Raw genomic sequence first — 14,916 nt, 5'->3', positions numbered from 1 at the left:
CCAACTCAGAGACTGCAGAGGGAAACACAGAATGGTGAATTCAGAGAAGTTCCCCAGAGGAAACCGTTTTCTGGAGAGGAAGCCCCGACCCTGAGAGGAAACCAGCCCTTACCCTCCACCTGCACCTGCCCTGGGCTGACTCTGCTCCTTGTGTCTTGGGCGCCCCCTGGCGGCCCCGCGCTTTCCCCGCAGGAGGTTTGTGTCTGGGCTCACACTGATGTCCCCTCACTGTGTCTCTGGCACAGTAGTACAGGGCCGTGTCCTCGGCTCTCAGACTGTTCATTTGCAGAGACAGCGTGTTCTTGCTGTTGTCTCTGGAGATGGTGAATCGGCCCTTCACGGCGTCTGCGTAGTATGTGCTACCACCATCATAACTAATGTATGCGACCCACTCCAGCCCCTTCCCTGGAGCCTGGCGGACCCAGTGCATGGCATAGTCATCAAAGGTGAATCCGGAGGCTGCACAGGAGAGTCTCAGGGACCCCCCAGGCTGGACCAAGCCTCCCCCAGACTCCACCAGCTGCACCTCACACTGGACACCTGCAAACACAGACACAGCCTGGTCAGAAACTGCCACACAAACCCCTGTTTCTCTCATTCACATCCACTCCCACACCCAATATCTCTAGTTCTCCATGAATTACCTTGTAACAGAGCCACAAGGAAAACCCAGCGCAGCCCAGACTCCATGGTGAGTGTCTGTGTTCAGTGCTGATCACCGAATGGGGACACCTGGGAATGCCGGGGCTGGGGCTTCTGTCCCAGAGCTGCAGGGTGAGGGCTGGGCTGGTTTTCATCAGCAGAGGGAGGGCCCTATTTGCATGTCCCCTGCTATATAGCAAGCCCTGGGGTGGGACAGCTGAGGGAGGGCAAGAACAGAAGAAAACTGAGTGACTGTACTGTGATTGATAGCTCGTGTTCACTTATTTAATTTACAGACACATAGAAACCATGTGCTGTAGGTGTGAAGTTTCCATGTATTTTACAGATGTAAAAGTAAGATTAGACACATATGGAAGTTGTGTGATATGTCCAGAGACACATATCTGGGAATGTCACTGTCTGGGCGATGATCCTGTCCTTGGAACCCACAGCAGACCAAACCTGGACATGCCTAGGGTGGATTCTAGAACCCCAATTCTATCATAACAAGATAAAGCCAGTTTCTTGCCTCTCTGCTTTTTTTTTCCTGAAAACTATATAGAAAGCCTGGCACACAGGATTAATGCAGATAACTGAACCTAAAATCTCCCTTATTATCTATTTGTCCATTGCTCCTTCTCTACCAAATCATCTATTAATTGTTCATATTAACTTTAATGAGGCATAGTTGGTACTCAGTGGCCTTAACACAGTTGAAGTGAACAAGTGAAAGATGCTGACACACCGTCCCCTGTCTGCGATATGGAGGAAATCGATTTCCCTCAATGTTGACATTTCTCCTTCTAAAATTCCTCCTTCTTTCTCCTTCCCTCTCCCTCCCTTTACCCAGGAACCTGCTATCATAGTTTATGTTACTTCAGTTTTCACTCTCTAGAATTTGTAACAGTGCAATCACGTAGCAGGTGCTTTTTGCCTATTGTACTCACAGCACACACTGTGGACGCGGCCACACCGCAGTGAGCATGACACAGCCATTGCCGTCATTGATGTAGTGTCCTGATGCATCATTTGCAAAAAAGACTTGGTTTTTAAGCTGCTGGTTAATGTTGGCATTCTTTCCAATTCCTTGCTATTATGGGTAAAGCTTCGCTTCACCTGGGAGAAGGAGGCAGCTGAGAAAACAGCTCTTCTTCTTTTTACATCAACAAAAATAACAGCAACATCATCATCGTTCACATCAACACACCTGCATGAGCCATACATTAGCACATTTTATTTAATATTTCAGGTAATGGAAGTTATATGACTAAGAACAAACCTGAAATCTGCAGAGAGACCAGGACTTGCAGAACTTTTATACCACTGGTGGGACTGCAAATGGATGCAACCTCTGTGGAAAAGAATTTGGAGATACCTCAAAGAGCTAAAAATGGAAATACCATTAGATCCACCAATAGCACTATTAGGCATCTACCCAAAAGAGCAAAAGATATTCTATAATAAAGACATCTGCACCCGAATGTTTATGGCAGCAGAATTCAGTATTGCAAGGATGTGGAAACAACCCAAGTGTCCGTCAATTCATGAGGGCATCATTCAAATTTGGTATATGCATACAGGGGAATATTACTCAATTATAAGAAACCTAGCACCTCTTCTATTTTCCTGGATTCAGCTTGAGCCCATTATCCACAGGGAGGTATCACAAGATCAGAGGAACAGCCTCCACATGTACTCGCCATGAAATTGGCACTAACTGATCAACACTATGGTGCTCACATGGTAGTAATATTTTCCAGGGATTAGGGGGTGAGGGGGGTAAACTCACAACTCATGGACAAGATGAGCATTGTATATGGCAAGGCCATGAGTGTAATCCTCGCTTGGGTGAGGCAAAGATATAAAATGTAGCCAAAACATTTCTACCCTCATAGTATCCTGAAATAAAAAAAAAAAAAGAAAAGAAGAAGAACTGAAATATTCACACCATCCTTTCTGTCACTGAACATTGAAGGTGCCCAGAAGCCATGAGAGATCACATGGAGCTTCTAGAAAGGTCTGTACATTTTCACAGCAAGGACCACTTTGCATATGATCTGCGTATAGACACGGAAGAAAAGGCTTAAAGAATATAAAATGTGTGGCGTGCGAATCTTTCCTCCCGTTCTGTAGGCTGTCTGTTCGCTCTCCTGATAGTGTTCTTGCTGTGCAGAAGCTCTTTAATTTGATCAGGTCCCATTTACTTATTTTTGTTGTTGCTGTGATTGCCTTTGGGATCTGGAGGATGGACAGGCTTGAAGCTCTGACTCGGGTGGGAGGAAGGAAATTTATGTACCCTAAAGATTTGTACCCCCGCAATATTATGAAATTTAAAATGATACGTGAAAAATTAAATAAAAAATACAGAAGATTATACAATTTGCATAAAAGGAAATATACCTGGGTGGTTTTTCTTGTACCATTACGTTTAAACATTTTATTTTATTTTAATTGAAAAACAATGCATATATTTAACATGTGTTTTGATATATGCATACCTTGCATATTGATCAAATTAAGAAAATTATCGTATTCCTCATCCAAAATATTTATCATTTTTATTGTTTCTTTTTTATTTCACAATATTATGGGGTACAAATTTTTTGGTTACATATAATGCCTTTGCCCCCCCTTCCCCGAGGCAGGACTATAGGAGTGCCCTCCCCCCACACAGTGGGCTCAACATGCATTAGTTGTAAGTTCACCGCCCACATCTCCACCTGTCGGGCACCCATTGAGTATTACTACCATGTGAACACTGCACTGTTGATCAGTCAGCACAGATTTGATGGGGAGCACATGTGGTGCTTGTTTCTCCATTCTTGTGATACCTCACCTAGTAGAACAGACTCCAGCTCTATCCAGGTTAATACAAGAGGTGCTAGATCACCATTGCATTTTGTGGCTGAGTAGAACTGCATGGTATACAGATGCCACATTTTATTACTCCACTCATGTATTGTTGGGCACTTGGGTCAAATTTTATTTATTTTTGATTGACAATAATTATATATATTGAAGAGAAGCAACAGGATGTCAATACTTGTATACATTGTGGAATGATCGAATCAGCATAATTAGCATGTCCATCACTGCAAATATTTGTTATTTCATTATAGTGAGAATATTTAAAATTCTATGTTTCAGCTATTTTGAAATCTACATTATTATTAACTTTATTAACTCTAGTTATACTGTGCAATAGAACAGAGAGCAGTCTGTGAGTGACCCAATTAGAAATCCAAAATATACTAAAATAATATATGGTAAATATAACAGGGTGTTGTCTGGCTTTTTGTCCTCTTCAACAAAAGCTGTAAGTATCTTAGAGCAGAAATTCACTCCTTGACAATATTGCATATCCTTAATACTGAAGCACAGATTATTATTGAAGCTAGAAATCCCATAAAAAGTTTTGACAAAGTCTCCCTATACCATTATGGTTTTTGCCATATATAATACGGACAAGGAGGAACACCTCATCCTAAACACTGTAAGGATTTCCTTGCCTAAATCACCACGGTGACAGCACATATTGTTCCAAAATATTCTACTGAGGGCTTGGATGCTCTGGCCCACTGAGTAGTAAGTTAAAATTAAATCATTTCACTATGACTTACTCGTAGGTATGACAAAACAGGACCCCATGTATCATCTCCTTAAAATAGTAAATACAGGCTGATGTGAGTTAAAATAGACTCTTCAAATGAGAAACCCATTATGCAAGAGCAGTTTAGAACAGAGGAGACTAACCCAGCTGCGTCTGCTGTGGCCATCCCCACTTGCTGTGTTTCACTGGGAGAGAATGAAGCATCTCACGGTAGGTGACTGCAAACGTGATCTCGTGGCTCCACACGCTGTCACCACACGCATCTTACTGAAATCGCTGACTCCTGGCAATCAGCAACTGGGAAACATTTTTCTCTTGTAGATTTGGTTGCTATGCTCTGATAGGGCCATATTTTAACAGGCTCCCAGCCACAGATTAGAGAATTTATTGAAAGAAAAACCTATAAATATCAGGAAATATAAAATAATCACGAATTATTTGAAACATATACTGTTGCCTTTAGCGAATAAACTAAGAAAATAAGCATGTTGCTAACTGTAGATATGAACATTCAAAGCTGCGATATTGTGAAGAGAGGATCCGCGCTGACTTGAGTTGTCCCTGCACGGATCACACTTTCCCACGATACACACGTGCGGCCACGCCCATCCACGCCATCCGCTCCTGCCCTGTGTCAGCCGTCCTGCCTCTGCACACACATGATCGCATCTAACAGGTCCGGGGTGGTGGCTGCTCCACAGTGTGGCTCTCTGCTCCTCTGATCCACATGTCATGATGTCGCATTCATAAAGCAACCTCTTTCAAGGCCTCAGGGGAGCCCCCTCAGCTGATTTCTGTGCTCCTCACTTTGTTCCAGAATCGCCCAACATCAGATCCTTTCATCAGATGCCACTTCTCTAGGACAGACCCTGGTGCCCCTGCCCAAGCCCTTGCAGACTCAGCCAACAGAGTCTCCACCTCCTGTCTTCCCCAGGAGGACACCTGCCTTCTTTGCCATAATGTCCATATTCCTCACCCTCATGCTGAGTGACCCTTCACCTGTGGCCACCTCAGGGGCACCCACCGCGTCCTGCACCATGACATGTGCTCACCAACTCCTGAGCTTTGCAGCTCTCTTGGGCTTTACATAAATCAAGTGTGTTTTAGTGCTGTAGGAATTTTGAATTAAAATGCTATAAACAACTAAAATCAACAAAGTTACTCTAAAGGAGCAGCGGTCACACCTGTCCTGATGGGCCTGTCCCTTCCTCCACACTCCCTGATGTGCCCTGTGGTGTTAGCACCTTCCTGTCTGACCCTGTAGCTATTTCATAGGCAGGGACTGTACAAGGTGGCAAAGCCTGTCACATAGTTAGCTGTTTCCTACTTGCAATGAGGACACATCTGTGTCTAAAGGTACACATGGAACTAACTCAGAATGGAAATTTCTTCATAAGATGGATGTTGTGCATCATTTTCCACAAATATCTCCCATGATGAAGACTAATGTATGGAAGAAATCTTTTGTGAATCCCATGTGGGTTAGACACAAATCCTTGTTCAATACACGACACTTCTTTCTCCTTGATAACAATGGGTATGACAATAAAAACAAGGAATGATTTTGCTCTCCATAGGAAGGAGGAGAACATAGGAGAGGGCAGTCAGGAGGAGCAGAGGGGGGAGGGTGAGGCAGCTCTTGGATAAAGGGCCATCTCGGGCAGACACAACATACAGCAGGGACTGGACTGCAGGGTGGGGTGTGATCATGTGGAGCCAAAGGACACCACTCACAAGGACCTGGATGTCACCCAGACTGCTCAGCACACTGAGGTTTCCATCTGCAGGTCTCTCCAATGCCACAGGTGTTGAAGGTGACTCTGTGAGAGTCTCAGTGGACACATCCCACTTTGACCAATCAATCTCATTCTCGCAGCTACTAATGGCTGCTTGCATTTCCAATGTGAGTCCATGCCCAGGTGACAGCAGGAGGGTCCCAGCAATGGTGGGTGACACAGTCCCATCCCATCAATCTCTCCCAGGTGCCTCAGGAGCCACAGCCAGAGCCACACCTGAGCTCCAGGTGAAGGGTTTGAGCCCCAGGATTTAGACACAGAGACCACACCCTCCATTTTGTGTGGGACAAAGGAACAGAGGAAGATGTGAAAACAGAACCAAGGGAGAAACAAAATAGACTTCCAAAAAAAAAAAAATTGAACTAAATCATTTCTGCATCTGAAATGTACAGTTTTAAATGAGGAGAGAACAACTTGACAGTGTTAGGTTTTATGAGACACTGACCCTGCCCAGGTCCCTACATGTCCCAACCTGAATCCCAAAGACTGTCCCACTCAGGGAGTCCCACTGAGGTCTGTGCGCTGAGTCTGGTTGGAAAATGCTCAGCAGGTTCCCCTGGGATTCCTTCCTCAGGATTCTGACCCCTGTGATAACACCAGTGTCATTTCTGCCCACGTGACTGATGTTCCACCATGTGTCCAGGTGAGAGCTTGTTCATTTAGTACAACAAGACGTTTCTAATTCAGACACTACAGTGACGAGCGCAGAGCCAGGAAAGAATATAGGTCCCTGGTTGAAATTTCTAAAGAAGAGGCCCCAAATTCTGACAGGAAACAATCATTGTCCACTGCCTTGACTCTGCTCGTTGTGTCCCGCGCGCCCCCTGGTGGCTCATGCGCACCCCCGCAGGAGGTTTGTGTCTGGGCTCACACTGAAGTCACCTCACTGTGTCACTGGCACAGTAGTACAGGGCCGTGTCCTCGGCTCTCAGACTGTTCATTTGCAGAGACAACGTGTTCTTGCTGTTGTCTCTGGAGATGGTGAATCGGCCCTTCACGGCGTCTGCGTAGTATTGCTTACTTCCATCATACCATATAACTGCCACCCACTCCAGCCCCTTCCCTGGATCCTGGCGGACCCAGTGCATGGCATAGTCATCAAAGGTGAATCCGGAGGCTGCACAGGAGAGTCTCAGGGACCCCCCAGGCTGGACCAAGCCTCCCCCAGACTCCACCAGCTGCACCTCACTCTGGACACCTGCAAACACAGACACAGCCTAGTCAGAAACTGCCACACACACCCCTGTTTCTCTCACTCACATCCACTCACACACCCAATATCTCCAGTTCTCCATGAATTACCTTGTAACAGAGCCACAAGGAAAACCCAGCTGAGCCCAGACTCCATGGTGAGTGTCTGTGTTCAGTCCTGATCACCGAATGGGGACTCCTGGGAATGCCGGGGCTGGGGCTCCTGTCCCAGAGCTGCAGGGTGAGGGCTGGGCTGGTTTTCATCAGCAGAGGGAGGGCCCTATTTGCATGTCCCCTGCTATATAGCAAGCCCTGGGTGGGGCAGCTGAGGGACGGCAAGACCAGAAAAAAATTCGGTGACTGTACAGTGATCAATTGCTCATGTTCACTTATTTAACTTACAGACACATAGAAACCATGTGCTGTGGGTGTGAAGTTTCCGTGTATTTTACAGATGTAAACGTAAGCCTAGACACATATGGAAGTTGTGTGATATGTCCAGAAACACATATCTGGGAATCTCTGTGTCTGGGCCATGATCCCGTCCTTGGAACCCACTGCAGACCAAACCTGGACATGCCTAGGGTGGATTCTAGAACCCCAATTCTATCATAACAAGATAAAGCCAGTTTCTTGCCTCTCTGCTTTTTTTTTCTGAATAATATATAGAAAGCCTGGCACACAGGATTAATGCAGATAACTGAACCTAAAATCTCCCTTATTATCTATTTGTCCATCGCTCCTTCTCTACCAAATCATCTATTAATTGTTCATATTAACTTTAATGAGGCATAGTTGGTACTCAGTGGCCTTAGCACAGTTGAAGTGAACAAGTGAAAGATGCTGACACACCGTCCCCTGTCTGCGATATGGAGGAAATTGATTTCCCTCAATGTTGACACTTCTCCTTCTAAAATTCCTCCTTCTTTCTCCTTCCCTCTCCCTCCCTTTACCCAGGCACCTGCTGACATAGTTTATGTTACTTGAGTTTTCACTCTCTAGAATTTGTAACAGTGGAATCACGTAGCAGGTGCTTTTTGCCTATTGTACTCACAGCACACACTGTGGACGCGGCCACGCTGCAGTGAGCATGACACAGCCATTGCTGTTGATGTAGTGTCCTGATGCATCATTTGCACAAAATTCTTATTTATTAAACTACTGGTTAATAGTTTGATCATTTCTAATTTCTTGGCATTAAGGATAAAGCTTATCCTCACCTGGGAGAAGCAGACAGCTGAGAAAAAGCTCTTCTTCTTACATCAGCCACAATAATAGCAACATCATCGTCATCTATAAAGCATGACTGCGGGAGCTGCGGATTAGCAAATTTTATTTAATATTTCAAATAGCAGAAGTTATTTCACCAAGAACAAACCTGAAATCTGCAGAGAGACCAGGACTTGCAGGGAGAAACAGGACCAGAGCATTAGCTTATTAGGCACAGCCCAGCAGGCGGCATGTGGGCTGAGACAAGACGACACTGGACATAGGCACTGGATCGCTGGAAGCTGGACTTGCTAAAGGGATTGCAGTTTAAATTTTCCAGGGGCCAAGCAAACCCCCGGCACATACAGAATCATCTCTGCAGAGAAGCGTTTGCTCCTGAATGACCGACACAGCGTAGGAAACACAAAACCCTTTCATGGCACAAGGGTGTGGATGGCGGGTGGCTGATGTCATACTCCAAATATTGTACTGAAAGTTTATGGAGAGCAGAAAAGTGAAAAAAATTAAGGCTTAAATTTGCATTGAATTCAGGTCCTCAGTCATCCCATTTCAGATGAACGAGACCTGGGCATTACAAGGAGACAACCTGGACTCCTGAGGAAGAAGAGTGACAGGCAGAGACAGGAAACCCCAGGGTCTGAAAGGTATCCTCAGTTTCCCTCCACACCAGCTCCTGAGCTGGGAAATGAGCCCTTCTGGGGTCTCCAGCGGGGGGAGGAGCCGTCTGCCCCTGATGTCCCGCGGGCTCTGTGTCCTGCTTGCCGGCTTCTGCGTGCTGTGCTGCATTGTGTTGTCCAAGAGAAAGTCTTTTATCCATTTACAACTTATTCCAAAGTGTTGATAGTTAATGTACATTTGGGGACAGGAGAAAGTGCCTGGAAGCCACTGTCTGCCTTTTGAGCAGGTGAGAATATTTTCTGTCGTTACCACAAATGTATCTGAGACTTCAGGGGGAAGCACAGGGTCATGAACTCAGACAAGTCCCCCAGAGGACATGGTTATATGGAGAGGAAGCCACGACCCCCCCGACAGGAAAGCAGCCCTTCCCCTCCACCCACACCTGCCCAGGTCCAGCTCTGTGCTCAGGTTGTTCCCGGGTGCCCCCTGGTGGCCACGAGCGCCCCTGCAGGGAGGTCTGTATCTGGGCTCACACTGATGTCCCCTCACTGTGTGTCCCACAGTGACTCCGGCCCTGTCCTTCGTGGGCACAGAGCTCAGCTGCAGGGACAACTGAATCTTGGACATTGATCAGGACGTGGCAACTCAGCTCTGGAGGGACAGGTTGTAATTTGTGCTCCCTACGTAGCATGTGTCCCTGACGCAGTCCCATGCCTTGCCCCAGGGCTGGCAGATGCAGCTCCAGCAGTAACCACAGCGTGTGATGAACAGTCCAGAGATGTCCCAGGTCAGGGAGAGTGTCTGAGATGGCTTCACCAGCCCTGAGCCCGACTCCTGCAGCTGCACCTTGGAAGCGACACCTGAGGACGCGGAACCTCGGTCCCCGCCAGCCACATGCAGCAGTGGCCATGGCACCTGGTGCACGTCTGACCTCTGAGACGCCTTGTGCAGCTGGCAGCAGGCCAAGGAGAGGACACAGCAATCTCGTTTTCCTCCAGACCACAGCGTTGCCTTCCCCAGACACCCCGGCCTGGCTAAGGAGGGCGTCGTGACCTTACACAGCCCATTAGCAGATCTATTCTGTCCTGGAGACTGAGGAGAAATCTTCCCATGGGGAAGCTTCGTACTCACGCAGGGAAGGGACTGAGATCTGGCTCGTTTGGGTCCTTCCTGCTTTCTTTCCCTGAACCTCCCATGTACCGTGGTTCCCGTCTCCCCTGAGAGATTGTTACGTTACCGCTGTTACGTGACAGCCTGACCTGCCCTTCCCTCCATCCAAAAGGAGGTGACTGCAGAGGATGTTGCGTGGGGAAAGGCCAGCTGGGCTGAATGGCGTCTGCTTCCAGCCCATACCTGAACCCTCCTTCTCTTATGTAGATCCGGACACAGCCGGGTCCCTCCCCACAACGTCCCCAGGAGTTTCCCCAGGCCTTTTTCTTCTTCCACAGTCAGCGTGTCCTGGACACGCCACAGGCCTTCCCTGAGGTCTGTGGCCAGGCCCAGGCCTGCGAAGGGATTCCATCCCTCAGAGGGCACCAGGGAGGACGTCACTTGGAGAAGCTGGATGCTGTGTCCCCGAAAGGGCAGGACCTCAGCTGTGCAGCTCTGCCCAGAACAGGGCTCGGAGAATCTGCCCACATGGAAACAAGTGGCAGAAAACACTGGAAGAATATGATGTGAGTCAAGTTATGGGCATTTCCTTGGAATAGTGGAGCCGATTCCCAGGGATTCGACACAGTGTGTTCACGCAGGGTCTGCGGCTGAAGAGGAACACAAGACAGAACGAGAAGTGGCCACCACGCAGACTGCAGAAGATCGGGGGACGGGGCAGGAATCAACTCCTGACACAAATCAGGAGTTTACGAAGTTTCTGATGTAACAACTTTCCCGATTTTATTGCATTTCACCAGTGACGTCAAATGGGAAATTTCAGACCTGTATTGACAACAGAAATAGAATGTGAAGTCGCCTCTCTGCCTGGTCTAAAACAGCCACAGGACATGCTGAAATGCTGTCAGAGAAAAATGATGCAGGATGTGAAGCCCGTGGCCCACAGACCGCGGAGCCGGGCGGCCCCCCTCTCCAGGGCCTGTCCTGGAAGCAGCCGCGGATGCCGTGAGCAGAAGAGACAGCGGAACAAAAGATGGCACAGCAGTGACCAAGAACATTGACAGCAGTAGGTCCCTTCGTGTGCGATCAGCAACAATGCTCTGAAGAGAAGAAGTGCCCGATCCCCTCCCTACCCGGAAGTGTTCAGGGTGCGTGGACGGTGACAAGGCCGACACCCGTCAGTACCTGGGGGACGCCTTGCTGCTCTGCCGGCGAAACTCTGCTCACCGGGGCTCCAAGGTATTGGGTGTCAAGAGTGACACAGATTTTCCCAAACTCTCAGCTATTCCTTGTAATACATGAGCCTCAGCCGAATAACGTTCCTTGCTACTTTTAAATAAGGCACTTTCAAGTTAAAGAGACTCTACCAAAGTGATTATAACGTCTCATGCACAGCAGATACTTCTGTAACCTTAATCAAACGTATCTGTCTGGTTTGTACCATTGACTATTCTATGATATTGGATGATAAACCCAGAAAAATACCTTTATATCTTATTTTCTATTGAGCAGGCTAAAATTTCCATAGACGTGATATAAAAGTTTGCACAAAAGTTATTGAAGTTCCAATACACTCTAATAGATGAAAGTGATCCACTACCCAACTTCCGTAAATTACTTAAAGCCAAAAGCAAAGGAAGGTCTCAAACCTACACCTGAATGTTCTCGACACCTGAGAACAGCCAACTGAATTGTTGTCCCTCACTGTCTCGTAATTCCTAATCGGAATACCCTCCTGCCACCAATGCCCTGATGCCACTGTGTTGGGGGAGAGAGTCCGTGCCCTGCCCTCCTCAGCGGGCGCTAGGATGGGGCAGGCAGTCATGAGGGCCACCCCTGAGGGCACAGCAACACAGGCGGGTGGGGATGCCTCGGGGGTTCTCCCTGCTCCGCAGAGGACATGAGAGGCGCCTTCACCTCTGAGGAGGGCAAAGGCCAGCACAGCACGCGGGACCCACTGCGGGCCTTCCCGAGGGCAGGCTCGGTTCCTGACCCACTGTCCGCTTCCACCCTCCCTAGAGTGGCCTCTTTTCCCAGGCACCATCGTTTGCCTCCCTTGGAATTCCACAAATGAGTCGGCAAGTTATGGCACCAGAATAATAGATGCATGTCTGTATCAATTGGCCAGAACCCACAGAAGGGACGGCACCAACGGCGACACCAAACTCAAGCTGTGGATTTTGGGTAATGACGACGTTTCAACGTAGGTTCGTCCATTGCAACCTATTGATGAACCTGTCACGGTGTGTCCACACCGAGGAAGTTCACGCAGGCGCAGGCCGGGAGTGAACGGGAACTCTCTGGACCTTCTCTCGATGGTACTGTGAACTTAAAACCACCGTAAAATAAATTTCATTTACAAGAAATAAGAAAGACATTTTGGGAGACATTTTGGCCATTTCTTATGTGTTAAAAGGCATGTACCTTGTGATTTAGAATTCTTACTCCAATTTATTTACCCAACTGATGTGAAAACTCATGTTGACGTTAATAACTTAATGGAAATGCTTGTACTGGCTTTATTAGCTTGAATCTTCCATAGTTCTCTAAGCTCCGTTGATACGGTGACAACTGAATGAAATCTTTGCAATGTAATTAGACTGCATACACATGTCACATATTCCTTTTCCTCAACTAACTAACGCATATTGGGAAACATTTCAATCTAATGTCCCTCATCACTTTCTCATCCCCAGCACAGCTGCGTCTCCCTCAGGGTTTCCGACCCCTCAGGATGTGGGTTGTCACACTGTGTCTCTCGCCCAGTAATACACGGCCGTGTCCTCGGGTCGCAGACTGCTCAGCTCCATGAAGGCTGTGCTGGTGGACGTGTCCCTGGTCATGGTGACTTGGCCCTGGAACTTCTGTGCATAGTTTGTGGAACCATCTTCAGGGTCAAAACGTCCCATCCACTCCAGCCCTTGTCCAGGGGTCTGTCGCACCCAGTGCATGTAGTAGCTGGTGAAGGTGTATCCGGAAGCCTTGCAGGACACCTTCACGGAGGCCCCAGGTGGCCTCACCTCAGCACCCGACTGCACCAGCTGGACCTGGGAGCGGGCGCCTGTGCAGAGGAGACAGGACTGGGTGAGTCCCCCTGGCTGGGTACGGGCCCCTCCTCACCCTGGGACTGGGGAGCCCCTCACCTGTCGCTGCGGCCACCAGGAAGAGGATCCTCCAGGTCCAGTCCATAGTGAGGAGCTGAGCTGCCAGGGGCTTCTCCAGAGCAGGGACGTGGTGGTGGGGTGACGCTCTCGGGGCGCAGGCATAGCTGTATGTACCCCAGCAGACCTCAGGCCATTTGCATATTCATGAGGCAGGACGTTTTATAGCCCTAGACCTGCCCCAGTGTGAGAAAGAGAACCGAGATGATGCGGGGGCCACGCAACAGGGTGACGCTGAGGACAGGTGTCCCTGCAACCCCCTTGATTCCATGTGCACAGAGGTCCTCCCCCTTAGGGACAAGCCGCCAAATACACGTTCTTCACTGTGAACCCACGTGGGAAATGCACGGAGAGCCCTGGGACCATCTGTGCCATTTTATACCCAAAGGTCTTGTCCTTTGGATCCGTGAGTTCCCTGAAATTTTCTGCCCATTTGTATATAAAAATGTTCCCTTGCCCCCAGCTGCTTACTCTTAGCACATGCAGGAGGGCTAGAGACCCTTTGTAAATGTGGCTTTCATTAAAATATTGTGTTACTTAAACACAGCTGAGGAGGAATAACATGTCATATAAAATTCTTATTTTTGGTTTTTTAAAAAAGGAAGAGCCAGTCCCCAGGAGGAACCCCTCCCAGCCTCCTCTGAGCCTGCTGCTGGCGGCAGCCTGTGCTGGGTGCTCCTGAGCGCCCCCTGCAGCCCAGCCCCTCTGGCAGTGGAGGTTCCCTCTGGACTCACAGAGCATCTTCCTCCCAGTGTCCCCAGCCCAGGGTGACCTGGCTGTGCCCCAGGTCACATGCTCCTTCACTGACAGCATGTGCTTTTGACTGGAAAGGGTGAACTGGCCTTTCTAAACCCAGGGAGCTCTGCAGGGAGGCCCCAAGCAAGGATTCTGTGAGAGCCTCGGGGAGCCCCTTCCCTGGAGCTCCACAGGCCGTGGCCCGGCCACACCCACAGTGGTGCAGAAACCCTCGGGGCTTGGCAGGAGCCTCGTATGTCCTTGAAGTTCTTCTGGTTAAATGTCACTTTAACCCACAGCTCATGGGCCTGGCTCAGAGCCAGCCACACAACTACTGATCCTGCAGGGCACAAACGCACACACACTCACACACACACTCACACACACGCTCACACACACACACTCACACACTGTGGCCCGCGTTCACAGCAGCCGGAGTGGTACTTCCCTTCTTCCCTGCATGTGGCACATGGGCCGAGCCCACACACTGACCCTGGGCCTGGGTATGTCCCCTTGTCAGACAGACAACAGCAAACACCTCACAACGGGAGAAATGGACCTGCCCACGCTGTGGGTTTGCCTATTCTCCCAGCTAGAGGGACCCTGCAGATGCCCCTGGGTGGGGCCAGGGTTGCCCCTGGAGGGCCACACCCGGCAGAGCCATGTGCAGTCAATGCAGCCAACACCGAGCTGCCCGGACTGTGGGGAGGGCCACCCTGGCCCTGCAGCCCAGCAGGCCCCCTCTCAGGGGCACAGCCAGGAGCCTGAGGGCAGGGCCCTGGGGACCTGGATGGGGCATCTCCCCAGGTGGAGAAGCAAGAAC

The 14,916-nt window shown here is 49.0% G+C and overlaps 3 gene segments (V, D, J or C); all 3 read right to left on the bottom strand.

Moving 5' to 3' along the window:
• Nucleotides 1-226: 226 nt before the first annotated feature.
• Nucleotides 227-690, bottom strand: LOC138397117 (immunoglobulin heavy variable 3-43D-like; the record flags this gene model as incomplete). The annotated part of the segment is given in 2 exon segments: nt 227-540; nt 645-690. Coding segments are annotated over 2 exon segments (360 nt in total), but the record flags the coding sequence as incomplete, so codon positions are not given.
• A 6,260-nt stretch (nt 691-6,950) lies between these two features.
• Nucleotides 6,951-7,396, bottom strand: LOC138397135 (immunoglobulin heavy variable 3-33-like; the record flags this gene model as incomplete). The annotated part of the segment is given in 2 exon segments: nt 6,951-7,246; nt 7,351-7,396. Coding segments are annotated over 2 exon segments (342 nt in total), but the record flags the coding sequence as incomplete, so codon positions are not given.
• Nucleotides 7,397-12,941: 5,545 nt separating this feature from the next.
• On the bottom strand, nt 12,942-13,437 carry LOC138397125 (immunoglobulin heavy variable 1-2-like). The segment is given in 2 exon segments: nt 12,942-13,258; nt 13,341-13,437. Coding segments are annotated over 2 exon segments (363 nt in total).
• Between the last annotated feature and the right edge of the window lie 1,479 nt (nt 13,438-14,916).

This window comes from Eulemur rufifrons, chromosome 2, assembly GCF_041146395.1.
Source record: "Eulemur rufifrons isolate Redbay chromosome 2, OSU_ERuf_1, whole genome shotgun sequence".
Taxonomy (NCBI): domain Eukaryota; kingdom Metazoa; phylum Chordata; class Mammalia; order Primates; family Lemuridae; genus Eulemur; species Eulemur rufifrons.
The sequence above is the reverse complement of the archived record's forward strand: the minus strand, read 5'-3'. Positions and strand labels throughout refer to the sequence as shown.